This window comes from Schistocerca gregaria, chromosome 9, assembly GCF_023897955.1.
Source record: "Schistocerca gregaria isolate iqSchGreg1 chromosome 9, iqSchGreg1.2, whole genome shotgun sequence".
In the NCBI taxonomy this organism is placed as follows: Eukaryota; Metazoa; Arthropoda; class Insecta; order Orthoptera; family Acrididae; genus Schistocerca; species Schistocerca gregaria.
This window is the reverse complement of record NC_064928.1, coordinates 187,046,895-187,074,178: the sequence shown is the minus strand read 5'-3', so window position 1 is coordinate 187,074,178 and position 27,284 is coordinate 187,046,895. Positions and strand designations below refer to the sequence as shown.

The 27,284-nt window shown below is 45.8% G+C and overlaps 1 protein-coding gene across 2 annotated transcripts in view; it reads right to left on the bottom strand.

Moving 5' to 3' along the window:
• Nucleotides 1-27,284, bottom strand: part of LOC126291785 (insulin receptor-related protein-like) — a 357,856-nt gene that overhangs the window by 78,818 nt on the left and 251,754 nt on the right. For both annotated transcript variants that reach the window (XM_049985479.1, XM_049985480.1), the window contains exons 9-10: nt 19,549-19,802; nt 3,499-3,699 (exon numbers count right to left, since the gene is read on the bottom strand). In XM_049985479.1, coding sequence (XP_049841436.1) covers nt 3,499-3,699; nt 19,549-19,802 — 455 coding nt within the window. The remainder of the gene's footprint in view (nt 1-3,498; nt 3,700-19,548; nt 19,803-27,284) is intronic.

Here is a 27,284-nt window from a genome sequence, read left to right as displayed (position 1 = left end):
ACTGCTTTGGAAGTTGGCACATCTTTGCCTATCAATAGGTTTGTGTATGGCGAAGGGCTGCATGTCACACATCGCTTGGAGGACAGCGGTGCCAGCTGGGACGGTTGTTACGTGAGGGTCCGCAAAGTAATAAGAATCAACGGCAGGATGTATATGGGGCAGTAAATAATGGATCTTGTATGTAACAAGGGGGACTATAGCAATCTGTGCTCTGTGACTGTACTGTAACCTGCAGTGTTTACTATGGTTAAGTCTGTGGAGACTTTGAATCACTGACTTCAGAGAGAAATGAGGCCCGTATAGCATGGACATCATGGTATGTTTCTTTTCTTGGAACTTTGTAGATGGGAGCAACTTACTTGTGTGTCATACGCATGTGCTGAATCGAGAGATTGTTATGTGGTAGGCCTTCTGAGTAATTCTTATGGAAGGGAATTGGCTGCTCTGAACTGATGCCATTCACTGCTTCTTGTCACTTTCGCCGAAAACTCATGGACAGTATAGCTGGTCTTTGCCTTGTGGTCCCCTTAAAATATAGAACTCACGTAACAGAACATACGCTATTGGTGGTTGCTTGCCTATCAGGTTAGTGTTTAGACTGTGTTATGAGTAATGGTATGGTCATGTGCGGACTGGGTTATAATGCATTTGTGCTATCAAATTACTTTTACCTAACTGTGGAGAGCTAACTGGGTCATCAGACCTCACAGGGATTTTTCTGTATCTTGCTGGGCAGCAGGAGCTGCATCGTTTAGAATGAATCATGGAACGATTGGGAGTTCATACTAGTACCTGTGTTTGAATAATTCTGAGCTGAACTCGTCTTGGACCCGTATATGTCCTGTTAGTATTATGGGGTTGTTATTACTGCGAAATATGAGATAACGTATGTGTCTGGAAATAAGTGTTAGGGAACCCGTGTTATGTTGCTTTTGATTTTAAGTGGAGTTGAAGCGTCATGGGCTTTGTCTTTCTGCGATGGCTAATTCCTCATAAACTGTCACTGCTCTGGAACTTAATGATATTATCTTTCCTATGAAGATTCTATTATGATAAGTTTCATAAAATACTACACAAATGTAAGAGTAATGTTTTCATTAAAGTCAGTCTGTACTCATTTTCCAAGCTTAAATTGAGTAATCGAAGTTCAAGAGCACATGCTATAAGCTTACACCGGTTTATCATGTTGAAACTAAACAGCTCAAGCATTGCACTGTAGAGGTATGAAGCTAGGCAAAAAGCTGAAAAGCTGGTTGTAATCACTGGACCGCTACCTGACGGTGACGGGAGGTGCCAGGCTGTAGTGACCAGTCATTGTGCGCCACCACTCAGGCCGTGTTGTGCAGTTGAAAGTTAAGTATGTGCAGAGATGTCAGCTCTGGCGATGACAACAACAACTGTACCCCAATTTGGCATTGACTCAAAAAGGAACTCAGGTGACATATGGTACATCATTCCACAATGCTGCAACTCCATGCCAAACGGTAGAGGCTGTTGAGTGGATCTGTGTCAATCTCTTAATTTGCCTTCCGTCACTGAAGCTGCTGTTTCCCCTTCAACGGCCTCTTCAGGCATCTCTGTGAGTATGAGTAAAGCCAGTTCTGGCCTTTCGTTACGGAAAAACTATCAGAACTGACAGTGATTAAAGATCCTTTGTATGGCGAACAGAAATATTGGCGGTACACTCACTGAAGTGGACAATTTCTTGTAACGCAAGATGGTAATAACATATTCCTATACCATAGAAATTTTGAATGAAGTGTAGTTACTATTTATTCAGAGGTGTGTGGTCACTGTTTCTCATAACTAAGTTTCAGGTATCATATCAGCCTTGAAATCATACGTTTCAGTATCAGAATCGACGACTTCTGATCCAGCAGAGGAGAAGTACAAGGATGAGGTGGATAGGGCAGTGGATGAGAACAAACCAGGATCAGAATGAATGGAAGGAGGAGGAGCAGAAGAAGTGGCAAGAAAAGCTTTTGATGAGAGAGGAGGAGATGTAGAAGAAGAAGAATCTGAAATAAAGGAGTTATGAGAAGGGGAGGAAACGTAGAGGACGAAGAGAAAGAGATGGACAAGGGAGCAGTACCAGGATGATTTCAAGAAAATAGAGGAGAAAAGAACTGACATAGGAGAGAAATAAATACAGTAGCGGAAGAAGAAGAAGAATAATAGGAAGAAGAATGAGAAGAACAAACATGGAGGAGACGAATTAGGAGCAGGAAAATCTCAGATTAAGAATAGTTTGGGAATGGAATCAGCCACACCCTTACAAAGGAAGCGTCACGACATGTGCCTCAAACGATTTAGGGAAATCATGGGCAACCTAAATGAGGATGGCCAGATGGAGATTCAAACCACTATCCTCCATAATGTAAATACAGTCTAGTCACCACAGTTCTGTATCGCTCAGCGCAGGAATGGGAAGACGAGAATGAATACTGTTGCATGATAATTATGATGATACATATGATAATCACAAACAGAAAGAAGTGGAGTGAGAGAAAGGTAGAAGAGAAAAGAAAACTAAGTAGACATTATAAAGCAAAAGGCCGGCCAGTGTGACCGAGCGGTTCTAGGCGCTACAGTCTGGAACCGCACGACCTCTACGGTCGCAGGTTCGAATACTGCCTTGGGCATGGATGTGTGTGATATCCTTAGGTTAGTTAGGCTTAAGTAGTTCTGCGTTCTAGGGGACTGATGACCTCAGTTAAGTTCCATAGTGCTCAGAGCCTTTACAAAGCAAAAAAATATGGAGAAGCGAAAGGAAGAAGAGAGAATAAGAAAACAGAAGGAAAAGGGAGAGGCAATAGATGGACTCAGAAAGAAGAAACTATACTAGAAGCAAAAAGAAGACATATGAGGAAGATGAAACAGAAGGGTAATATAGTTTAGAGGGACAAAGTGGAGAAAAAGTGGTGTAGAGGATTGGAAGACAACAAAGGGAACAAATTGGGTCAATATGGAGACAAATAACTGGGGTGCTGCTGTGGTTGGGATGAATGGAAAATAGGGATTGATGGATAAGAAGGGGAGTAGAGGAAACCGGAAAATGAGAGGAAAAGAAAGAAGATAAAGAAATGAGAACGGTCGAAGGAGGGACTCCATCGAAAAATGGTAAGTAAGAAAGAAGGAAAAGAGGTAGAAGTAGAAGACAAAACAGGGTAGCTGAGAAAGTAGGCAAAGAGGAGGTCTTGGTGAAATATGGTTCAAATGGCTCTGAGCACTATGGGACTTAACATCTGTGGTCATCAGTCCCCTAGAACTTTGAACTACTTAAATCTAACTAACCTAAGGACATCACACACATCCATGCCCGAGGTAGGATTCGAACCTGCGACCGTAGCAGTCGCGCTGTTGCGGACTGAGCGCCTAGAACCGCGAGACCACCGCGGCCGGCGGTGTTGGTGAAGGAAGTGGTAGAAAAGAGGAAGAGGGGGAGGGGATAATAGGGAGCAACTGAAACGGAGGAAAGGAAGGAGTCACCAGACAGACCTGCAGCAGCGGCGACCATCTTCACGCCGCGTCGGCTCGGTGGCTGTCGAGGCAGCCACAGCGGTTGTGGTCTCGTCGCCGCCTTCGTCGATGTTGTGGTCATCAAGGCTGGGCTGTGGCGGCCGCACACAGTAGTCCCGCCCCCAGAGGTCGCCTTCCGGCAGCGCACGCACACGCACCACGTACTCCAGGATGTCGCCCCTGCCAGGCAGTAACTAAGTATAACACTTGCTGTGTGATGGTTCAAGGTCTTGGGAACAGGTTCAGTATATCGTCACGTAAAATGTGAGTCATGGCAAACAGGCTACCAGGGGCACACTGAGCCTTCCAAAACGAGGTCATGAAGTATTATGAATAAACGGAGACCACTGAAAATACATTAATAAAAGACCTACCGAACTATCAGTTTATTAATTCGCAGCTGCAAAATACTAACGCGAATTCTTTACAGACGAATGGAAAAACTGCTAGAAGCCGACCTCGGCGAAGATCAGTTTGGGTTCCGTAGAAATATTGGAATACGTGAGGCAATACTGACCCTACGACTTGTCTTAGAAAATAGATTAAGGAAAGGCAAGGCTACATTTCTAGCATTTGTGGACTTCGAGAAAGCTTTTGACAATGTTGACTGGAATACTTTCTTTCAAATTCTGAAGGTGGCAGGGGTAAAATACAGGGAGCGAAAGGCTATTTAGAATTTGTACAGAAACCAGATGGCAGTTATAAGAGTCGAGGGACGTGAAAGGGAAGCAGTGGTTGGGAGGGGAGGGAGACAGGGCTGTAGCCTATCCCCGATGTTGTATATTGAGCAAGAAGTAAAGGAAACAAAGGAAAAATTCGGAGTAGGTATTAAAATCAATGGAGAAGAAATAAAAACCTTGAGGTTCGCCGATGACATTGTAATTCTGTCAGAGACACCAAAGGACTTGGAAGAGCAGTTGAACGGAGTGGACAGTGTCTTGAAAGGCGAATATAAGATGAACATCAACAAAAGCAAAACGAGGATCATGGAATGTAGTCGAATTAAGTCGGATGATGCTGAAGGAATTAGTTTAGGAAGTGGGACACTTAATGTAGTAAAGGAGTTTTGCTATTTGGGGAGCTTTTTTTAAGAAGAGAAATTTGTTAACATCGAGTATAGATTTAAGTGTCAGGAAGTCGTTTCTGAAAGTATTTGTATGGAGTGTAGCCTTGTATGGAAGTCAAACATGGACGATAACTAGTTTGGACAAGAAGAGAATAGAAGCTTTCGAAATGTTGTGCTACAGAAGAATGCTGAAGATTAGATGGGTAGATCACATAGTTTGTGGCACAACTTGACAAGAAGAAGGGAGCGGTTGGTCGGACATGTTCTGAGGCATGAAGGGATCACAAATTTACCATTGGAGGACAGCGTGGAGGGTAAAAATCGTAGAGGAAGACCAAGAGATGAATACACTAAGCAGATTCAGAAGGATGTAGGTTGCAGTAAGTACTGGGAGATGAAGAAGCTTGCACAGGATAGAGTAGCATGAAGAGCTGCATCAAACCAGTCTCAGGACTGAAGACGACAACAACAACACGTATAATGGGACAAAAGTGCATACACTTGCCTTCATCAGGGTAACATCCTAGCCAACCAGGAATCGGACATACATTTTGAGAGTAACTCTCTGGTCTATAACAAACATCCACAGTGTCGTGGAGTAAATGAATGTATGGCATAGCTGGCCGGGAGGTAAATGGCAGCATCATCTGGAAACAACCTAAGAGCGGCCCTCAGATTGTCTCCTAACTCATTTATGTATTTAGGAGCTGCAGATGGCCTATAATACTTTCTTGAGGAGCGCCAGATATCACTTCCGCTTTACCCGATGACTTTCTGTCAATTACTATGAACTGCCGTTTCAGACAGGATATCATGAATTCAGTAGGACAACTGAATCGTGCAATATCATTAGAAGTCTCTTGTGATGAACTTTGTCGAACCCTTATGGAAATCTAGAAGTGTGGAATCAATTTGAGATCCTCTATTGGTAACACTCATTTCTTCGTGTGAAGAGATAGTTGTGTTTGCCAAGGACCCGAGAACAATATATTACGAGTCCGCGCTGACTGCGTGTCAATAGGCTGTTCTGTTCGATGCAATGCATCATGTTCGAAAACGGAATATCTTCCAAAATTCTACTGCAGATCTACGTCAGTGATATGCGAATTACTTCGATTTCGTTTCTCGAGTATTGGTGTAATCTCTGCAACCTACAGTTGTCTTTCGTAGAGAGAGTGGTTGAAGATGATTGCTTGAAATGGTGGTATTGCTTCAGCATACCTTATTTGTACGCTATCGGACCAGAAGTGACGCGTTTATAAAGCGATTTAAGCTGCTTCGCTACGCTATCAACCTCTAGGTTACTCATGTTGGCAGTTATTCTGGATTGGAAATCTGGAAAATTTACTTGGTCTCCTTTGGACAAGGAATTTCAGAAAACTATTTTTAGTAATTCCAGTTCTGTGGCACTGTCATCGGTAATGTTACCATCGGCATCGTCCAGTGAAGGTACTGATTATGCCCCGCTGCTGAAGTACTTTATATTATGAAGTACCTCGAAGAAACCGATTTATTGACACATAATCAGCACGGTTTCAGAAAATATCGTTCTTGTGAAACACAACTAGCTCATAAAGTAATAAGTGCTGTCGACAGGGAATGTCAAATTGATTCCATATATTTATACACTCCTGGAAATTGAAATAAGAACACCGTGAATTCATTGTCCCAGAAAGGGGAAACTTTATTGACACATTCCTGGGGTCAGATACATCACATGATCACACTGACAGAACCACAGGCACATGGACACAGGCAACAGAGCATGCACAATATCGGCACTAGTACAGTGTATATCCACCTTTCGCAGCAATGCAGGCTGCTATTCTCCCATGGAGACGATCGTAGAGATGCTGGATGTAGTCCTGTGGAACGGCTCGCCATGCCATTTCCACCTGGCGCCTCAGTTGGACCAGCGTTCGTGCTGGACGTGCAGACCGCGTGAGACGACGCTTCATCCAGTGCCAAACATGCTCAATGGGGGACAGATCCGGAGATCTTGCTGGCCAGGGTAGTTGACTTACACCTTCTAGAGCACGTTGGGTGGCACGGGATACATGCGGACGTGCATTGTCCTGTTGGAACAGCAACTTCCCTTGCCGGTCTAGGAAAGGTAGAACGATGGGTTCGATGACGGTTTGGATATACCGTGCACTATTCAGTGTCCCCTCGACGATCACCAAAGGTGTACGGCCAGTGTAGGAGATCGCTCCCCACACCATGATGCTGGGTGTTGGCCCTGTGTGCCTCGGTCGTATGCAGTCCTGATTGTGGCGCTCACCTGCACGGCGCCAAACACGCATACGACCATCATTGGCACCAAGGCAGAAGCGACTCTCATCGCTGAAGACGACACTTCTCCATTCGTCCCTCCATTCACGCCTGTCGCGACACCACTGGAGGCGGGCTGCACGATGTTGGGGCGTGAGCGGAAGACGGCCTAACGGTGTGGGGGACCGTAGCCCAGCTTCATGGAGACGGTTGCGAATGGTCCTCGCCGATACCCCAGGAGCAACAGTGTCCCTAATTTGCTGGGAAGTGGCGGTGCGGTCCCCTACGGCACTGCGTAGGATCCTACGGTCTTGGCGTGCATCCGTGCGTCGCTGCGGTCCGGTCCCAGGTCGACGGGCACGTGCACCTTCCGCCGACCATTGGCGACAACATCGATGTACTGTGGAGACCTCACGCCCCACGTGTTGAGCAATTCGGCGGTACGTCCACCCAGCCTCCCGCATGCCCACTATACGCCCTCGCTCAAAGTCCGTCAACTGCACATACGGTTCACGTCCACGCTGTCGCGGCATGCTACTAGTGTTAAAGACTGCGATGGAGCTCCGTATGCCACGGCAAACTGGCCGACACTGACGGCGGCGGTGCACAAATGCTGCGCAGCTAGCGCCATTCGACGGCTAACACCGCGGTTCCTGGTGTGTCCGCTGTGCCGAGCGTGTGATCATTGCTTGTACAGCCCTCTCGCAGTGTCCGGAGCAAGTATGGTGGGTCTGACACACTGGTGCCAATGTGTTCTTTTTTCCATTTCCAGGAGTGTATTTCCAGAAGGCTTTCGACACCGTTCCTCACAAGCGCCTTCTAACCAAACTGCCTGCCTACGCAGAACCGCCTTAGTTGTACGACTGGATTCGTGATTTCCTGTCAGAAAGGTCACAGTTCGTAGTAATAGACGGAAAGTCATGGAGTAAAACAGAAGTAATATCCCACGTTCCCCAAGGAAGTGTTATAGGCCCTCTATTGTTTCTGATCTATATTAACGACATAGGAGACAATCTGAGTATCCTTTTAGATTTTTTGCAGATGATGCTGTCATTTACTGTCTTGTAAAGTCATCAGATGATCAAAAAGAATTGCAAAGTGATTTAGATAAGATATCTGTGTGTTACGAAAGGTGGCATTTGACCCTAAATAAAGAAAAATGTGAATTTATTCACATGAGTACTAAAAGTAATCCGCTGAATTTCGATTACGCGATAAATCTGAAGGCTGTCAATTCAGATAAATACTCAGGGATTAAAATTACAAATAACCTAAATTGGAACGATCACATAGAGAATATTGAGGGTAGGCAAACCAAAGACTGCGATTCATTGGCAGAACACTTAGAAGGTGCAACAGGTCTACTAAAGAGACTGCTTACACTACGCTTGTTCGCCATATTCTGGAGTACTGCTGTGCGGTGTGGGATCCGCATCAGGTGGAGCTGAGGCATGACATCGAAAAAGTACAAAGAAGGGCAGCTCGTTCTGTATTATCGCGAAATAGGGGAGACAGTGTCACAGACATGATACGTTAATTGGAGTGGCAATTATTAAAACAAAGGTGTTTTTCGTTGCGACGGGATCTCCTCATGAAATTTCAATCACCAGTTTTCTTCTCCGATTGCGAAAAGATTCTGCTGGCACCCACCTACATAGGGAGAAATGATCGTCACGATAAAATAAGAGAAATCAGGGCTCGCACAAAAAAATTTAAGTGCTCGTTTTATCCGCGTGCTCTTCGAGAGTGGAATGGTAGAGAGACAGGTTGAAGGTGGTGCATTGAACCCTCTGCCAGCCACTTTATTATGAATAGCAGAGTAATCACGTAGATGTACATGTAGGTGAGACCAGAATCTGTTTAGATTTTCTGTCAGATTTCGAGACTGAGCTTCACTGTGGAAGCTATTAAAAGCTTCTGCCTTTGAAGTCCGCACTAAGTTTCTAGCTTCAGCAAAACATTGTCGAGCTTGGGGGTTTCGTGTTCTTTTAAATTGGGCATGGTTTTTTTTCGTTGCTTCTGTAACAAAATTGTGACTTGTTTTGTGTAGCATGAGGTATCAGTGCATCTTTTATTATCCATGGAGGTGTACTCAGGGCCACCCTGATCATGGAGGTTTTTTTTGTTCGTTACCGCACATACACAGCCCGTGGAAGTAAATTCAGCGTTGCATGATATCTGGCTGAGGACGGACGTTCGAATTTGTGAGAGACCGTTGTTTAACTAACTAACAGAAATACAGGGTGCGTCGTATGCAACGATAACAAAACGGCGTCGGAATAGTCGCGCACGAAGTAACCATTGCCTCTGACCTACCGACAATGTGCGGAGTTTTGTTGTGTGAGGCAGCTGCTGCCGCAGCGACTGGTACTTCACGAAACCAGTTGAGAAAGAAGTCTCACAGTTTGAAGCCTGTTTAGTGTGAGTGTGTGATAATGCCGTATTCGAGCTTGTTGCCATTGCTGAAGCATTCATTCGATCTTTCGTGAAAACAAAGAATTTGTATCAAGAGAAATTTCCAGGACGTTCTATGCCAGTAAAAAGCACCATGCAGGAATTGATTGAAAAATGACGGCACACAAGATCGGTTTAGAATGCTCCCAGGAAAAGACCTCCACCTGTCCGCACACGTGAATTAAAGAGACAGGTGCAGGAGATAACCGACAAGAAGTCCTCGTAAGTCAGCCAGCAGATTGAGTCAACAGGTTCATGCGAGTGAGAGAAGTTTCAGACGTGTTGTAAAGGTACTAGGGTGAGTCCAATAAAAACCTTAAATTTGTAATAACAAATCGAAATTTCGCGCTGTTATCTTGTAAGTTGGTAAGCGTGCTACAAACAGCGTGCAGAATGGCCTGTAGGTGGCATCATAGTGCAGATGCACACATACCGTCGTAGTATCAGTATAAAGATGCCCGTCCCACTTGCGACTTGCACCAGGGAAGAACAGCGTTCTGTTATTCGGTTTTTGCGTAGTGAAGGTGTAAAATCTATTGAAATTCGTCGAAGAATGAAGTTTCAGTACGGTGATGCATGTTTGTCACAGCAGCAAGTCTACGAATGGAGTAGGAAGTTCGCAAATGGTGCGACTTCAGTGGAAGATGCTCCTCGTCCAGGTCAGGCACAACGAGTTGTGACTCCACAGAACATTGCCGCAGTTGAAGCCATAGTGAAGGAAAACCGCCGAGTGACACTGAATGACATTGCAGCATGTTTACAGATTAGTCATGGGTCAGCACACCACATTGTGCATGATGTTCTCCAGTTTTAAAAACTGTCTGCAAGATGGGTACCACGGCATCTGACTCCTGAAATGAGAGAACGACGTGTTGATGCTTGTGAAGAACTTCTTCGGTGCTTTGAACGAGAAGGTAATGGCTTCCTTGAAAGACTCGTTACTGCGAACGAAACCTGGGTTCAATTCCACCAACCGGAAACGAAGAGAGCGAGCAAGGGAATGGCGCCATTCCTCATCATTAAAACCAAAGAAGTTTCTAACAGAACCATCAGCAGGGAAGGCTATGTTGACTCTCTTTTGGGACGAAAAAGGCGTCATTTTGGAGCATTACATGCCTAGAGGGACCACTGTCACCAGTGCATCATACACAGATCTCCTAAAAAATCATCTGCAGCCCGAAATCAAATCAAAGCGACGTGGATTTCTGTCAGCAGGTGTCCTTCTGCAACATGACAATGCAAGGCCCCACACTGCCCGTACAACAGTTGCAACAACCACAGACCTGCATTTTGAATGTCTTCCTCATCCACCATACTCACCAGATCTTGCCCCAAGTGATTTCCATATGTTTGACCCACTCAAAGACGGTGTGGGAAGAAAGAAGTTCCGTTCAGATAAAGAGATACGCCGCGCGATGCATGAGTGGTTGCGCGGACTACCAAAAGAATTTTTTATAAGGGAATTTATGCACTTCGTAAGCGCTGGAGGACTTGCATTGAGCGTGGGGGAAGATTATGATGGAAAGGGATATATCTTTGTACCACTTCTGCACAATAAATAATATTTAAAAAAAGTATTTAAGGTTTTCATTGACTCACCCTCGTACTTAAGTTAAAACCTTTCTGCATAAGTGTTGTGAAGGACTGAAGGAGCCTGATCTGCAGAACAGAGTGCATTTCTGTTCGTGGCTGTTGAGAAATGTGGCCAGTGATGTCTTGGACCCACTAAGGCTCGTCACGAGTGACAAAGGGTGGGTCCTCTTTCCTGGGTACATAAATTCCCAAAAACATCCGGTATTGGTCGACAGAACATCCACACGCGATCCACCAGGTATCTTTGCATAACGAGTAGATTGGTGGTTCGTGTGTCATTTCCGCTACATGTGTTATGGGGCCCATAACACTGAGACGACTGTGAACAGTGATGGGTATTTGGAAATCCTGCAGAAGTTTTATTCAAACGTGACAGAATAGGAGCGTCATTTATATTATGGGCCGGTTTTACTGCCGCACTCTGTATTTTTTAAGGCTCACTGTGACCCTCGTGTACACGTTGTGTAACTGTTCTGTCACAGTGTGTGAAGTTCATTCATGTGAAAATGGCACGTAGGAATGACATTTTACTAACGGAAGATGCCATACAGGGAGAATTTTTAGTATAACTCAACTGTGACTTTAGTGATGAAAATGATTCTTGAGCTGACGCTCCTGCAGAATATATGAACAATGGCGGAACTGGTCAGTTTACCGAATCTTCAGACACCGATGAAGAAAATACAGTTGTCGACGGTAATAATAGTCACTGTTGGAACAAAACTGTCCCTAACAGAAGACACCGGTCAGTTGCTGAGAACACTGTAGTCTTTGCGCCAAGACTGTGGAAATAGAAAATGAACACATTCATGAATAATTGCGAACATTAAAAATATTCGTGTAATATGTACATTTCATCAAATGAATAGCACCTTATTAATCTGCAAATAAAGTCTTGAGATGTGAACGTTTTTCACGTTCCTTCACTGAAAAATTGCCGAGACAGTATTTACTCGTTCTCGAAGTGCATGAAAGAGTTGAGATAAAGTGAATTTAAAATCAGTACATTCCATAACTATCATAGTGGCCGTGGTTGCTTGTAAGGGTTGGGTTGTTTGGGGGAAGAGACCAAACAGCGAGGTCATCGGTCTCATCGGATTAGGGAAGGGCGGGGAAGGAAGTCGGCCGTGCCCTTTCAAAGGAACCATCCCGGCATTTGCCTGGAGCGATTTATGGAAATCACGGAAAACCTAAATTAGGATGGCCGGACGAGGGATTGAACCGTTGTCCTCCCGAATGCGAGTCCTGTGTGCTAACCACTGCGCCACCTCGCTAGTCTTTGTTACACAAGAAAGGTTTATTTTATCTTCACATGCGACGCGTTTCGCCTGTTCTAGGCATCATCAGACAACCGAACAAAAACTCTTGCTTATCATGACCGAGACATCGAACGTGATTAAAGTGCCACAGAATCGGGAGATGACAGCCAGATAGTGACAGTCGATACTTCATTAAATCACCGATAAAATTCTTCCTACGTGTATCCGAGGTGACAAACCTAATTAAAAGTCCCAAAGAGAAAACAGCCAGACAGCCACTGTCAATGCTTCTTTATGTAACCCATGGATAAACGGGCCCACGAACACAAGTATGGTCCGTTTTCGATACTTTGATCACGCGCTGTCATACAGGCAAGTGGAATGTCAAGGAAGAAAGACGTCACATGTGAAGATAATATAAACCTATCATGTGCAACCAATACTGTTTTTTCTGTCCTAAAGTGAGTTTAGTACGTGAGAGTCCAATTTAATTAGAAAATGCCCTATTTTCAGGCAATTTCTCTTGAAAATACACACAACAAAGAAGGTTTTGTCTCACCTCGGTTCCGATACCTGCACAGAAAATTGGAATAGATGTCAACATAAACATCATTTCCGCCCTTGCCATTTTCATGAAAATCACACATTGCATGTTGTACCACCATACAGCGAGACCTTCAGAGGTGGTGGTCCGGATTGCTGTACACACCGCTATCTCTAATACCCAGCAGCACGTCCTCTTGCACTGATGCATGCCTGTATTCGTCGAGGTATACTATCCACAAGTTCATCAAGGCACTGTTGAACCACATTGTCCCACTCCTCAACGGCGATTCGGTGTAGATCCCTCAGACTGGTTGGTGGATCACGTCGTACACAAACAGCCCATTTCAGCCTATGCCAGGCATGTTCGATAGGGTTTATGTTTGGAGAAATGCTGGCCACTCTAGTCGAGCGATGTCGTTATCCTGAAGGAAGTCATTCACAAGACGTGCACGATGGGGGCGCGAATTGACGTCCATGAAGACGATTGCCTCGCCAATATGCTGCCGATATGGCTACACTATATGTCAGAGAATAGCATTCACGAATCGTATAGCCGTTATGGCGCCTTCCATGACCACCAGTCGCGTATGTCGGCACCAATAATGCCACCCCAATGCATCAGGGAACCTCCACCTTACTGCACTCGCTGGATAGGGTGTCTCAAGTGTTCAGCCTAGCTGGGTTGCCTCCAAACACGTCTCCGACGATTGTCTGGTTAATATGTGACACTCATAGGTGAAGAGAACGTGATGCCAATCCTGAGCGGTCCATTCGGCATGTTGTTGGTCTCATATGTACGTGCTCCATGGTGTGGTGGTTGCATAGATGGACCTCGCCATGGACGTCAGGAGTGAAGTTGCGCATCATGCAGCCTATTGCTCACAGTTTGAGTCGTAACACGACGTCCCGTGGCTGCACAAAAAGCATTATTCAACGTGGTGGCGTTGCTGTCTGGGTTCCTCCGAGCCATAATGCGTACGTAGCGGTCATCCATTGTAGTAGTAGTCGTCCTTGGGCGGCCTTAGCGAGGCATGTCATCTACAGTTCCTGTCTCTCTGTATCTCCTCCATGTCCGAACAACATCGCTTTGGTTCAGTTCGAGACGCCTGGACACTTCCATTGTTGAGAGCCCTTCCTGGCACAAAGTAACAATGCGGACGCGATCGAACCACGGTATAGACCGTCTAGACATGATCAATAATTCAAGAACAGTCTTAATCGCATTTATTATTGTTATAATACCGGCAACCGGTTTCATCCCGACGTAGGGGTCATCTTCTGGGCGTTTACACCATTGGTCGACTGCTAGTGGTGTCACTCCTGTCTACATAACGGCAGGACAGAACACCACCAACAGTCGACCAATGGTGTAAACGCCCAGAAGATGACCCCTACGTCGGGATGAAACCGGTTGCCGGTATTATAACAATAATAAATGCGATTAAAACTGTTCTTGAATTATTGACTGATCATTCTAATCGTTGCTTCTCTCCACAACCATGTTGTCCAAAAAACGTCTAGACATGGTTGAACTACAGACAACAAGACCGTGTACCTTCTTTCTGGTGGAATGCCTGTGAAACGTCCCCTTAGAAAAATTATACATGACTTGGTTACACAAAATGTTATTAGCGCAACGCAATCTGACTTTAAACAATCCTTACAAAAGAATGGCCCTAACTAACATTAACCTATACGTTTCACAAATAGCTTACCTCATAAAAATCTTGATTACTCGAACTACTGCAATACAGCGAGCGCCACTACTGCCAGCTAAATGAAAGATTCAAACTACAGAAAGCACTAACTACTGATAGAGACAGTAAGCAAAAGAAAGATTTTAATAGAGAACAAACAATGTATTTACCTTAATATCATCAAAAGTCATAATATATATAGCAGTTCATGACATCCAGTCTTACAAATTTCAAAACTCCGCCATCTCTCTCCCCACATCCACCTCTGCTGGCGGCTCACCTCCAACTGCGCAACGCTACGCGCTGTTAACAGCCAACTGCCCAACACTACAATGGCAGACAACAATGCAAACTAGCCACGGACTGCACATAGCACAGCCAGTGATTTTCATACAGAGCGCTACGTGGCGTTACAAATAAGAAAACCTAAACAGCCTACTTACAACTGGAATTGATCGGCTGTCGGACTCCCTCGTTCTAATAGGCGCTGCTCATGCATGGTTGTTTACATCTTTGGGCGGGTTTAGTGATATCTCTGAACAGTTAAGTGACTGTGTCTGTGATACACTATCCACAGTCAACGTCTATCTTCAGGAGTTCTGGGAACCGGGTGATGCAAAACTTTTTCTGATGTGTGTTGTTGAGGGTCTCTGTACGTTGGTGTATACTTTGTGTGACAGTTTCAGAGGTGTACGCTACTAGGTTTAATTCATTCGGTACAAAGTTCTCAGTTGCCTTAGATACTATCTGAAAAAATTAAACATTCCCAGAGAACTCTAACAAGGGAACCTCCCCATCTCACCCCCCTCAGATTTACTTATAAGTTGGCACAGTGAATAGGCCTTGAAAAACTGAACACAGATCAATCGAGAAAACAGGAAGAAGTTGTGTGGAACAATGAAAAAAATAAGCAAAATATACAAACTGAGTAGTCCACGTGCAAGGTAGGCAACATCAAGGAGAATGCGAGGTCAGGAGCGCCGTGGTCCCGTGGTTAGCGTGAGCAGCTGCGGAACGAGAGGTCCTTAGTTCAAGTGCTCCCTCGAGTGAAAGGTTTACTTTCTTTATTTTCGCAAAGTGTTGATCTGTCCGTTCGTTAATTGACGTCTCTGTTCACTGTAATAAGTTTAGTGTTAGTGTTTTGCGACCGCACGGCAAAGCCGTGCGATTAGTAGGCGAAAGGGCGTGCCTCTCCAATGGGAATCGAAAACATTTGATCGCAAGGTCATAGGTCAACTGGTTCCTCCACAGGAAAACACGTCTGATATATTCTATACGACAGTGGTGACGGCACGTGAGTCACATGACAGGAATATGTTTTCGACACACGTAACTTGTACACTTGGTGAATGGGTAAAAAGATTCTTCTACCTTGCCCGATTTACGAGGGTCGGTCAAAAAGTAATGCCTCCCATTTTTTTTCTACTTAAAAAAATTAAGTTAAGTGAAAAATTTGAATTTGGCGCCATTCCTCAAACCTTCTTCTGCAATCCACTGCAGTAGTAACTTTCTGTATCAACAGGTGGCAGCACAGCAGAAGTTTGTAAGATGGCCGACATCGATGTTCGTTTGAGACAGCGTTGTGTGATTGAATTCTTGAATGCAGAAGGTGAAACGCCCATACGCATTCATGAAAGACTGAAGAAGGTGTATGGTGTTGTGACAGTGGATGTCAGCTCTGTTAGACGATGGGTTCGTCGTTGTAAGGAAGCTGAAGGGCAAACACCGTTGACTGACGAAAAGCGGAGTGGCAGGCCGGTGAGTGCAGTGACTCCACACAACATTCAGCAAGTTGATGACATTGGGGTACTCAAAAGTTTGTGCACGGTGGGTTCCAAGAATGTTAACCGATCAGAATAAAGAGGCAAGGAAAACAATAGCCTCCCAACACTTGCAGGGCTTCCGTTTGGAGCGAGATGAGTTTCTGAAAAAAATTGTGACCGGGGACGAAACATGGGTGCATTTTTTTGAACCCGAATCAAAGAGGCAGTCAATGGAGTGGCGTCACACAAGCTCGCCGAGGCAGAAAAAATTCAAAACTGTGCGATCGGCAGGGAAAGTTATGGCAACAGTTTTCTGGGATACAGAGGGTGTGATTCTGGTTGATTTTTTGGAGCAGGGATGCACAATAAATTCTGTTCAATACGTCACAACCCTCAAAAAACTTAAAGCACGTCTTCAGCGAGTTTGCCCAACAAAATCAATGGCAGATGTTCTTCTTTTGCATGACAATGCAAGACCACACACCAGTCGTCACACCTCTGACGAGATTGTCAAAATTGGATGGGAAGTTTTGCCTCATCCCCCATACAGCCCTGACCTGGCACCATCAGACTTCCATCTGTTCGGGCCACTAAAAGAAGCTCATCGTGGGATTCATTTTGAAGATGAGGAGGCCGTCAAAACATCCGTGCGTCAATGGCTTAGGAAGCAGAGCTGTGATTTTTACCGTGCTGGGATACATGCCCTTGTTCAAAGATGGACCAAAACTGTAGAGATGGGCGGAGATTACATTGAAAAATGACAAAATGATCCTCAATGTTGTGGTTTTCAACCTATGTAATTGCATTTAAATTTCCTGACAATTAAACGTAGAAAAAAAATAGGAGGCATTACTTTTTGACTGACCCTCGTAGGTATTCTTGTGGATGTGATTAACTCTTATGTTTTCATCACTTTTTTGGGAGTGATTGTCACATAAACTGCAACAAATGAATGCAACAGTTTCACAGTCGCACAGTTTTCCCTGTGCTCTGTCAAAACATACGTTATAAACATTTTTTTTTTTTAAAAAAAAAGAGGCTCTGAGCGCTATGGGACTTAACTGCTGTGGTCATCAGTCCCCTAGAACCTAGAACTACTTAAACCTAACTAACCTAAGGACATCACACACATCCATACCCGAGGCAGGATTTGAACCTGCGGCCGTAGCGGTCACGCGGTTCCAGACTGTAGCGCCTAGAACCTTTAACGTTTAACGTTTACAGATTTTTCCGTGTGTAGACCGCCAAATCCTGCTTGTGTCCAAGCAAATCCGAACATGTCCTGGAATTTTGGAGAGCGAAGTGGATTATTTGTGAGTACCTGAACTTTGATAATTGTCTGAAAATGACAAATTAAACTTTTCACTCGAGGAAGGACTTGAACCAACGACCTCTCCTTCCGTAGGTGATCACGCTAACCACGGCGCTCCGGAGGTCACACTCTCCTTGATGTTGCCTATCTTGCACATGGACTACTCAGTTTGTATACAGGGTGTTACAAAAAGGTACGACCAAACTTTCCTGAAACATTCCTCACACACAAAGACAGAAAATATGTTATGTGGACATGAGTCCGGAAACGCTTACTTTCTATGTTAGAGCTCATTATATTGCTTCTCTTCAAATCACATTAATCATGGAATGGAAACACACAGCAACAGAACGTACCCAGCGTGACTTTAAACACTTTGTTACAGGAAATGTTCAAAATGTCCTCCTTTAGTGAGGATACGTGCATCCATCCTCCGTCGCATGGAATCCCTGATGCGCTGGTGCAGCCCTGGAGAATGGCGTATTGTATCACAGCCGTCCACAATACGAGCACGAAGAGTCTCTACATTTGGTACCGGGGTTGCGTAGACAAGAACTTTCAAATGCCCCCATAAATGGAAGTCAAGAGGGTTGAGGTCAGGAGAGCGTGGAGGCCATGGAATTGGTCCGCCTCTACCAATCCATCGGTCACCGAATCTGTTGTTGAGAAGCGTACGAACACTTCGACTGAAATGTGCAGGAGTTCCATCGTGCATGAACCACATGTTGTGTCGTACTCGTAAAGGCACACGCTCTAACAGCACAGGTAGAGTATATCGTATGAAATCATGATAACGTGCTCCATTGAGCGTAGGTGGAAGAACATGGGGCCCAATCAAGACATCACCAACAATGCCTATCCAAAAGTTCACATAAAATCTGTTTTGATGACGTGATTGCACAATTGCAATCTCGTCAGCTCACACATGTTGATTGTGAAAATTTACAATTTCATCACGTTGGAATGAAGCCTCACCCGCAAAGAGAACATTTGCACTGAAATGAGGATTGACACATTGTTGGATGAACCATTCGCAGAAGTGTACCCGTGGAGACCAATAGTGCCTGGACACGCTGTACATGGCACGGAAACGACTGGTTCTCCTGTAGCACTCTCCATACAGTGACGTGGTCAACGTTTCCTTGTACAGCAGCAACTTCTCTGACGCTGACATTAGGGTTATCGTCAACTGCACGAAGAATTGCCTCGTCCATTGTAGGTGTCTGCGTCGTTCTAGGTCTTCCCCAGTCGCGAGTCATAGGCTGGAATGTTCCGTGCTCCCTAAGACGCCGATAAATTGCTTCGAACGACTTCCTGTTGGAACACCTTCGTTCTGGAAATCTGTCTCGATACAAACGTACCGTGCCACGGCTATTGCCCCGGGCTATTCCATACATCAAATGGGCATCTGCCAACGCCGCACGTGTAAACTGCAAAACCACGTTCGTGATGAACACTAACCTGTTGATGCTACGTACTGATGTGCTTCATGCTAGTACTGTAGAGGAATGAGTCGCATGTCAACACAAGCACCGAAGTCACCATTACCTTCCTTCAATTGGGCCAACTGGCGGTGAATCGAGGAAGTACAGTACATGCTGACGAAACTAAAGTGAGCTCTAACATGGAAATTAAGCGTTTCCGGACACATGTCCACATAACATATTTTGTTTATTTGTGTGTGAGGAATGTTTCCTGAAAGTTTGGCCGTACCTTTGTAACACCCTGTATTTTGATTTGTTTTCATAATTCCACAAAACTTCTTCCTGTGTTCTCGATTGATCTGTGTTTTTCAAAGCCTATCCATTGTGCCAACTTATAACTAAATCTGAGGGGGGTGCGATGAGGAGGTTCCGTTGTAAGTACAGCATTGGAGAATAGTGGACGAGGGAACGCAAGACAAGATACAGAGATTTCACGAAGAGATTTTGGGAAGAGGACAAGGAAGCTGTCAGAGCGCGCTAAGAAACTGAGATGCATAACGCAGAAAGAGAGTAGGAGAAGGAGAAGAAGAGGAGGAGGAGAAGACAGGGCTGCCACTGGCTGGCGGCGCCGGCCCGGCCGTTACCTGGGATGGAGCGGCGGCTGCCAGCGCAGGGCCACGCCCTCGGCAGTTGGCAGCCCTGGCGCCGCGAGCGCGCGCAGCCGCCTCGGCGCCGACGGCCGCCCGGCGGGGGTGCTGAAGTGGCGGACCGCGCTTCGACTCCCGTCGCGCACGCTGTCCGAGAAGTAGGCGCGCACGTAGAACTCGTAGCGCGTGTGCGGCCGCAGCCCCGACAGCACGGCGCGCCGCTCCCGCAGCGGCAGCATGGCGAACTCCATCTGCAGCAGGCGGCAGCTCCTAAGTCCCTTATCTAAGGTCAAAATTTTCGCACGCTATATAAGCGACCCGCGCTCTCGCGCTACGCCCAGTGTGTGTCTTGCTGCTGCACAGGCAACTGCATTGAACGCCGCCAACATGCCTTACAGGAGGTATCGAACTCGTCGGCGCACAACAGTTTACAAAAATATTGAAAACATTGAACTTGCTACAACACCAGGAGACAAAAAAAAAATCGCATTCCAGTTAAGAGTGTTGAAGCCCAAGCCCTCGTCGATGGACCTTACGTATTTCTTGCATGTTCACTTAATTTTAGCTTGGATATAAACGACACATTCTCACATAGAAATGGATGGTTCACTGTTGCATTAGTCAGAGGTGGTAGTGGAGTTTCTAGTGTACCTGGACTTGAAAGTAGCCAATCTCTCAAAAGTGGGGGTACGATTCTCACTCGCATACTACTAGCGATACCATGGACGCAGCGTCGAAACAGGGCACAAGTTTCTGGAATGAGTAATACTGGGGGATTTGGTAGGCCTACATCTACATCTACATTTATACTCCGCAAGCCCCCCAACGCTGTGTGGCCGAGAGCACTTTACGCGCCACTGTCATTACCTTCCTTTCCTGTTCCAGTCACGTATGGTTCGCGGGAAGAACGACTGCTGGAAAGCTTCCGTCCGCTCTAGAATCCCTCTAATTTTACGTTCGTGATCTCCACGGGAGGTACAAGTAGGGAGAAGCAATATATTCGATACCTCATCCAGAAACGCACCCTCTCGAAACCTGGCGAGCAAGCTACACCGCGATGCAGAGCTCCTCTCTTGCAGAGTGTGCCACTTGAGTTTGCTAAACATCTCCGTAATGCTATCACGGTCGCCAAATAACCCTGTGACGAAACGCGCCGCTCTTCTTTGGATTTTCTCTATCTCTTCCGTCAACCCGATCTGGTACGGATCCCACACTGATGAGCAATATGTTGTGTTGGCTGAAGAGCCAACACCGTGCTACTACTGGAGGCCGAAATGCACGCGTTTTAGCTCACGCAGGCTGGCGTGAGGAGGGAAGAACTATACTGTCGTGAGGTCTGGAACATGACAAGGAATGAGAAATCAGAAAGCGGACATAATTAGTTCCGTACTTAATTTTTGATCCATTAATGATCAACGACGCTCTTCACAGTACATGATTCACAATGTCAATATCAATAGTAAATGAATATGGCGCCTTGCTAGGTCGTAGCAAATGACGTAGCTGAAGGCTATGCTAAACTGTCGTCTCTGTAAATGAGATCATATATAGTCAGTGAACCATCGCTAGCAAAGTCGGCTGTACAACTGGGGCGAGTGCTAGGGACTCCCTCTAGACCTGCCGTGTGGCGGTACTTGGTGTGCAACCACTGATAGTGGCGACACGCAGGTCCTTCGTATACTAACTGACCGCGGCCGATTTAAAGGCTACCACCTAGCAAGTGTGGTGTCTGGCGGTGACACCACACAATACTCAAGCACAGGTCGAACGAGTCTTTTGTAAGCCACCTACTTTGTTGATAGACTACATTTTCTAAGGACTCTCCCAATGAATCTCAACCTGGTACCCGCCTTACCAACAATTAATTTTATGTGATCATTCCACTTCAAATCGTTCCGCAGGCGTACTCCCAGATATTTTACAGAAGTAACTGCTAACAGTGTTTGTTCCACTATCATATAATCATACAATAAAGGATCCTTCTTTCCGTGTATTCGCAATACATTACATTTCTCTATGTTAAGGGTCAGTTGCCGCTCCTTGCACCAAGTGCCTATCCGCTGCAGATCTTCCTGCATTTCACGGCAATTTTCTAATGCTGAAACTTCTTTGTATACTACAACATCATCCACGAAAAGCCGCATACAACTTCCGACACCATCTACTAGGTCATATATATATATATATATATATATATATATATATATATATATATATATATATATATATATATATATTTATTGTGAAAAGCAATGGTCCCGTAACACTCCCCTGTGGCACGCCAGAGGTTACTTTAACGTCTGTACACCTCTCTCCATTGAGAACAACATGCTGCGTTCTGTTTGCTAAAAACTCTTCAATACAGCCACACAGCTAGTCTGATATTCCGTAGGGTCTCACTTTGTTTATCAGCCGACAGTGCGGAACTGTATCGAACGCATTCCGGAAGTCAAGGAAAATGGTATCTATCTGGCAGCCTGTATCTAATATTTTCTGGGTCTCATGAACAAATAGAAGAAGGGATCGGTTGGTAGGACATGTCCTGCGGCATCAAGGGATCACAAATTTAGCATTGGAGGGCAGCGTGGAGGGTAAAAATCGTAGAGGGAGACCAAGAGATGACTACACTAAGCAGTTTCAGAAGGATGTAGGTTGCAGTAGGTACTGGGAGATGAAGAAGCTAGCACAGGACAGAGTAGCATGGAGAGCTGCATCAAACCAGTCTCAGGACTGAAGACAACAACAACAACAACATGAACAAATTAAGCGAGTTGGGTCTCACATGCTCGATGTTTGCGGAATCCATGTTGATTCCTACAGAGTAGATTCTGGGTTTCCAGAAACGACATGATACGCGAGCAAAAAACATGTTGTAAAATTTACAACAGATTGACGTCAGAGATATAGGTCTATAGTTCTGCGTATCTGATCGACGACCCTTCTTGAAGACTGGGACTACCTGTGCTCTTTTCCAATCATTTGGAACCTTCTGTTCCTTTAGAGACTTGCCGTACACGGCTGTTAGAAAGGGGGGCAAGGTCTTTTGCGTACTCTGTGTAGAATCGAATTGGTATCCTGTCAGGTCCAGTGGACTTTCCTCTGTTGAGTGATTCCAGTTACTTTTCTATTCCTTGGACAGTTATTTCGATGTGAGCCATTTTTTCGTTTGTGCGAGGATTTAGGTCACGATGCACTCTAGAGCACCTATGAGGGCGTGGCGTTTATGCCACAACTCTTTATTACATTTTGTTGCTTTGATCATACATTACAGGGATTCACGGCCGGTACTGGCTTCAGGTATGAACAAACCACACCATGAGGTGAATACCAAATTCTAATATTTATAAAACTGATGCGACAAAGCATACTAAAATATCTGAGGAGCTGCTGTAACTGCAGGCGTCCTCGCCGGCCGCGTAAGAGGTTGCACTAATGACTGGTCACCTTGTACATCTACAGTAATGACATATTTCTTAAATGAAATGATGATTACATGATGTCACCGCCAGACACCACACTTGCTAGGTGGTAGCCTTTAAATCGGCCGCGGTCCGTTAGTATACGTCGGACCCGCGTGTCGCCACTATCAGTGATTGCACACCAAGCGCCGCCACACAGCAGGTCTAGAGAGACTTTCTAGCACTCGCCCCAGTTGTACAGCCGACTTTGCTAGCGATGGTTCACTGTTTACACATGCTCTCATTTGCAGAGGCGACAGTTTAGCATAGCCTTCAGCTACGTCATTTGCTACGACCTAGCGAGGTGCCATATTCAGCTATACGACTGTATTCTGAACAAATAATATTGTGAATCATGTACCGTCTAGAGCGACGTTCATCATTAATGGATTAAAGTTGAGTATCAAACTAATTACATCCGTTTTCTGAAATCTAATTCCTTGTCATGTTCCAGACCTCACGTCAGTATAGTCCTTCCCTCCTCACGACAGCCCGCGTGAGCTAAAACGCGTGCATTTCGGTCTCCTCTAATAACACGGTGTTAGCTCTTCAGCCAACACAACAAATTAAATCGAAACCCTTAGCTGTCGAAAGGTGTTGTTGATGTACATCACTGGGGACAGCTGTAAATGTGCGCCCCGACCGGGTTCGAATCCGGGATCTCCTGCTTACATGGGAGACGCTCTATCCATCTGAGCCACCGAAGGCACAGAGGATAGTGCAACTGCAGCGACTTCTCCCTTGCACGCTTCCCGTGAGACCCACATTTCCAAACTGTCCACAACCTAAATTCGTAGTGTTCCTAATAGATATATTTGCCCATTCACTCATTACTCGCGCCAGACTAAGCTGACGAGTCCGGTAAGAGCTCGGGCTAGGTGTGTGCATTCACTGCCCCTATTGATGTATATCAACAACACCTGTTGGCAGTTAAGGGTGTCGATTTAATTATGTCATTCTAGAGAAGCTGCACGGTCGTCAATGGTATCTGTTCTTTCGGTAACAGATACCATCTTCATATATTTTTAAAATGGTATATTCTACCCAAACTTTCACTCTTAAATTTTCATGATGGGAACTTGAGATTGTTTACATGCAAACTGAGTGTACTTATTGTGGGTTACAGTGAGTTGCTGGGAGAATTAACGAAGCTGACAGCAAAACAGCTCGAAAATTCATATCTGAAAAGTCCAAATCTCAAACGTTAGGCAGGTGTACTAGTTTATTTGGCTCTTCAGTGTATAACGAGCTTGATGGAATATTAATAGTAACCTCAAACTTTTGCGGAAGATGCAGTTCTGTGAGAACAAGTACTGTCTGAAAGAAGCTGCATGAATATTCAGACAGATGCTGATAAGCTTTTAAACTGGTGCAAAGATTGGGAACTTGCTTTAAATGTTATGACAAATAGAATTGTGAACTTCACAGAGCGAAAATAACATACACTCCTGGAAATGGAAAAAAGAATACATTGACACCGGTGTGTCAGACCCACCATACTTGCTCCGGACACTGCGAGAGGGCTGTACAAGCAATGATCACACGCACGGCACTGGGGACACACCAGGAACCGCGGTGTTGGCCGTCGAATGGCGCTAGCTGCGCAGCATTTGTGCACCGCCGCCGTCAGTGTCAGCCAGTCTGCCGTGGCATACGGAGCTCCATCGCAGTCTTTAACACTGGTAGCATGCCGCGACAGCGTGGACGTGAACCGTATGTGCAGCTGACGGACTTTGAGCGAGGGCGTATAGTGGGCATGCGGGGAGCCTGGTGGACGTACCGCTGAATTGCTCAACACGTGGGGCGTGAGGTCTCCACAGTACATCGATGTTGTCGCCAGTGGTCGGCGGAAGGTGCACGTGCCCGTCGACCTGGGACCGGACCGCAGCGACGCACGGATGCACGCCAAGACCGTAGGATCCTACGCAGTGCCGTAGGGGACCGCAACGCCACTTCCCAGCAAATTAGGGACACTGTTGCTCCTGGGGTATCGGCGAGGACCATTCGCAACCGTCTCCATGAAGCTGGGCTACGGTCCCGCACACCGTTAGGCCATCTTCCGCTCACGCCCCAACATCGTGCAGCCCGCCTCCAGTGGTGTCGCGACAGGCTTGAATGGAGGGACGAATGGAGACGTGTCGTCTTCAGCGATGAGAGTCGCTTCTGCCTTGGTGCCAATGATGGTCGTATGCGTGTTTGGCGCCGTGCAGGTGAGCGCCACAATCAGGACTGCATACGACCGAGGCACACAGGGCCAACACCCGGTATCATGGTGTGGGGAGCGATCTCCTACACTGGCCGTACACCTCTGGTGATCGTCGAGGGGACACTGAATAGTGCACGGTACATCCAAGCCGTCATCGAACCCATCGTTCTACCATTTCTAGACCGGCAAGGGAACTTGCTGTTCCAACAGGACAATGCACGTCCGCATGTATCCCGTGCCACCCAACGTGCTCTAGAAGGTGTAAGTCAACTACCCTGACCAGCAAGATCTCCGGATCTGTCCCCTATTGAGCATGTTTGGGACTGGATGAAGCGTCGTCTCACGCGGTCTTCACGTCCAGCACGAACGCTGGTCCAACTGAGGCGCCAGGTGGAAATGGCATGGCGAGCCGTTCCATAGGACTACATCCAGCATCTCTACGATCGTCTCCATGGGAGAATAGCAGCCTGCATTGATGCGAAAGGTGGATATACACTGTACTAGTGCTGACATTGTGCATGCTCTGTGTCTATGTGCCTGTGGTTCCGTCAGTGTGATCATGTGATGTATCTGATCCTAGGAATGTGTCAATAAAGTTTCCCCTTCCTGGGACAATGAATTCACGGTGTTCTTATATCAATTTCCAGGAGTGTATTACCCCATTGCTATAAAGTATCGGTGAGTTACAGTTGTAATCAGCCAACTCATACAAATACCTGAGTAACACTTTGTAGGGATATGAAATGGAATAGTCTCATAGGTTCAGTCGTGGGTAAAACACGTGGTAGAATACGGTTTACCGGTAGAATAGTGGGGAAATGCAATGTCTACAAAAGAGATCTCTAACAAATCAGTTGTGTGAAAAGTTCTTCTCCAGTGTATGGGACCCATACCAAATAGCACTAACAAGGGATATTGAACATACACAGAGGAGGGCAGCATGAATGGTCACAGATTTCTTTGATCGATGGGAGAGTGTCACAGGAACTGAAATGGAAGGCCCTTGAAGATATACGTAAACTGTACAGAGACAGACTGTGAACAAGACTTCCTGAATCGGCTTTAATTTTAGGCTTCAGGAACATACTTCACCTACGTATCGCTCACATAAGAATCATGAAAATGAGATTAGAATAATTCCTACACGCTCAGAGGCATTCTCGTGCTCTGTACTTGAATGGAACAGGGAGACACAGTCATAATTGGTACAATGGGACGTACGCCCTACCATGTAATTCACGGAGGTTTGCGGAGTATAGGTGTAGATTTAGATGCTTTTCCACTTTCTCTGTACCTGGGATAAATCTTCGATAGGGTGCCTCTTGAAACACCAAATAGTTTGGCTACCTCTGTATTGTATGCACACTTGATACGAGCTTCAACAGCTAGCCAACGTTCGAATTCACTTAGCTTCGATATAGTACTCTCACGAGTACCCAGAATCACTGTTCTGACCGAGACTGACAGTTGCAAAGTATTGAGGATATTGCAGATGTACCGTTCGTGGTCAGATACAACAGCGTTACCTCGAGGTTTGACTAGCATCTGTATATACGACGCGTATTCCGAAAGTAAGGTCCGATCGGTCGCGGAATGGAAACCACAGTGAAAATCGAAAGAGTTTTATTTGCAGTAGGTAGCCACATCTTCCAGAAACGTCTCTACATAGTCGCCGCTCCGTCTGAGACATTTTCCCAGATTCTCTACGCTCATTTGCAGTTCGTTGTCTGTGTCACAACGTTGACTTCACAGCCAGGGGTTCGTGTCAGCAGAGATGAAAATCAGGGGCAACAAATTCCAGGTTGTATGCAGGGCGATCAAACGCTTCTCATCAAAAACTCTGCTGGAGCCGCTTCATTGCCCCTGCCCAGTGCAGCCGAGATCTGTCACGAAGAAGGAAATGCATGACAGTTATGTCGGGCAGGCTGCATGAAATCAGGCGCAATGTCTGATGGGCACTCATACTTGGCGGGAGACGCTGTTTCCTAGGCATCTTTACGTGCTCACTGTGCCCTCAGAACTGTAAAGACAGACTTGAAGCAATCAGTGGGCATACTAGAGATATTGTC